This window comes from Plasmodium cynomolgi (assembly GCF_000321355.1).
Source record: "Plasmodium cynomolgi strain B DNA, scaffold: 0350, whole genome shotgun sequence".
NCBI classification, from domain to species: Eukaryota; Apicomplexa; class Aconoidasida; order Haemosporida; family Plasmodiidae; genus Plasmodium; species Plasmodium cynomolgi.
This window is the reverse complement of record NW_004192860.1, coordinates 1-2410: the sequence shown is the minus strand read 5'-3', so window position 1 is coordinate 2410 and position 2410 is coordinate 1. Positions and strand designations below refer to the sequence as shown.

At 21.3% G+C, this 2410-nt stretch overlaps 1 protein-coding gene across 1 annotated transcript; it reads right to left on the bottom strand.

Moving 5' to 3' along the window:
* Nucleotides 1-273: 273 nt before the first annotated feature.
* On the bottom strand, nt 274-1189 carry PCYB_003750 (hypothetical protein; the record flags this gene model as incomplete). Its single annotated transcript, XM_004227796.1, has 2 exons — nt 274-1023; nt 1148-1189. 2 exons carry the CDS (start codon nt 1187-1189, stop codon nt 274-276), a joined length of 792 nt encoding a protein of 263 aa, XP_004227844.1.
* Between the last annotated feature and the right edge of the window lie 1221 nt (nt 1190-2410).

The window sequence follows — 2410 nt, the reverse complement described above, 5'->3', positions numbered from 1 at the left end:
GCATAAGTGGTTCTCTATCACTCTTTTATATTATATTAAGCAGAATTATACGACATATTATATGTCATGCTTTCTTCAGGCATGAGTTGATATTTAGATGCATCGAAAAAGTTATTTGATTCTGGATAAAAATCATTCCTAATATTTTTTATAATTTTATTTTGAGAACGAAATCGGGATCCAAGTGATGTAAACTGTAATGGGACGTATAATAATTTGTGAAATAATATTTATATGAAAATAATATTTATTTAAAATATAATTAATTTTATTCTATTTGTTTTTTACTTTATAAAAAAGAAAAAAAAGTGACGACACTCCAACTGTAGCTACTGATGTTCCTATAATTATATTTGTAGGTATATCGAAATTATCTTCGCCTTTTATTTCAATTTGTTCATTATTTTCAAAGACTTCTACATCTGAAATTTTTAAATCAATGTTTTTATACTTTTTTTTGAAAGCACAAAGTGCTTCACAAAAAGGTGTCATATTTTTAGGATATTTTACTCCATGTTCTTGGTACTTTCTAACACACTGATTAGTATATTGTTCAAAATTTTCTTCGTTTGTATTATCATTGGTAATGTTGTTTTCAATATAATCCTCGTATAAATTAAATAACCAGTGCATATTTTTCAACTCATCTTCTTCTATAAGGTACAATTTTCCATATAATTTCCTCAAGGAGTCTTTTTTATTACCTTGGGACCTCATACGTCTAAAAAAGTCATTTGGATCAGGAATGCCGGCAGTTATATTATGTAATTCATAATTTAGCCAATAGTTTAAGTATGCCAAATGATAATTTTCATTTTTATTTGTTTTAATGTTTGATGACGTAAACAATTTATCAAATATGCAATTAAATCTTTTGCAAATAAGAGCAAGATCATCATTTTCATCATCATCAAATTCTAAATCATTAAATATACATATATTATTATATTGTTCACATTGATTATTACTACAACAAACATTTTTATACTTCAGATATACATCAATGTGTTCATAGAAGCTATACTAAAAAATTAAGTAAGATTTAAGTTATATTAATGTATTTGTATTATTATAAATATTTTTTCATTCTTATGTACATTCATATAATTATCTGTAAATTAATAAGTAATATAAATTGAAAAATTACTCTTTCATTCATAGGAACATCGGTACATGATAAGCTCTCCATTCTTAGGGGAAGAATTTACATTAAATAGTGTAATAATTATTTCTATTATAACGTTATAATATATAAGATCTCTTTATATTATTGTATATTATTTTTACATTATCAGGTTTCGGGGTTTATGTTTAGGCTTAGGATTCTGTGTTTAGTTTCAGGTTAAGAGTTCTGTGATTAGGGTGCACTAATTATTTTTTTTCTAATCTAGTTCTTATCTACGACCCAATAAAATTGAACGTATATTTAATATAAAGTAAATTGATTTCTGTTATTTCTCAATTATAATTCATAGAAATTCCTTTTTTTCTGTAATATTTTACCACGAATAATCATACTTTTAATTTTAAGGAACATATTATAATGACATATAAGACATATTTTACGCTTATATATAGCCTATATTTTAAATTAAAAATATTATTAATGCATTATATATTTCATTAAAATATTGTAATGTAACGCAAAAAATTAAAATTTAATTTGTGAAAATTATAAAAGATTTTATCCATCCTATTATTTCAGCCTAAGATCGAATTTTATGAATGTTAGGTTTCTTTTGCAACAATAATACATATATATTAAAAATTGGAAATAAAATAAAAATATTGGATCAATATCACTATATAATTATTTTAAAATAAAATTTAATGAAACGCATACATAATTTATGTCAATTTGTAAAGACGCCTATAAATTATTTTGAGAATAAAATGTCTATTCATGTTATAAAATTAAAATTGAAGTATTTATAAACATATAAGCACAAAAAGTCATAAATCAAGAATAATTACATAATATCAAGAAATAGTGCATTTAATAACATCTATATAAGCTAAACAAACTGAAATAAATTATAATATTTGTAAAAAAAAAAAATATTGCAATAAAATTATTTAGTTTTATTGGACAAAATTAATAATATTGATAATTATACTTAATCGTTATTCTATGTATTAGTATAATACTAATTATATAGCACTTTAATTAAACAACATAAAATAAATATATATTATAATTATAAAAATATATATCATTCGATAACTCATATTCCTTATATATATTTAATATTTTAGAATATATAAGAATATATAAACAAATAGCAAAATTACCTGGATCGTACAACAAAAACAAAATCAAATGTATTATACTTAAATAAAATTTCTATAATATATATAGAATAAAATAAAAGCAGAAATTAAATTAAAAAATTAATTTTAGTATTTATAT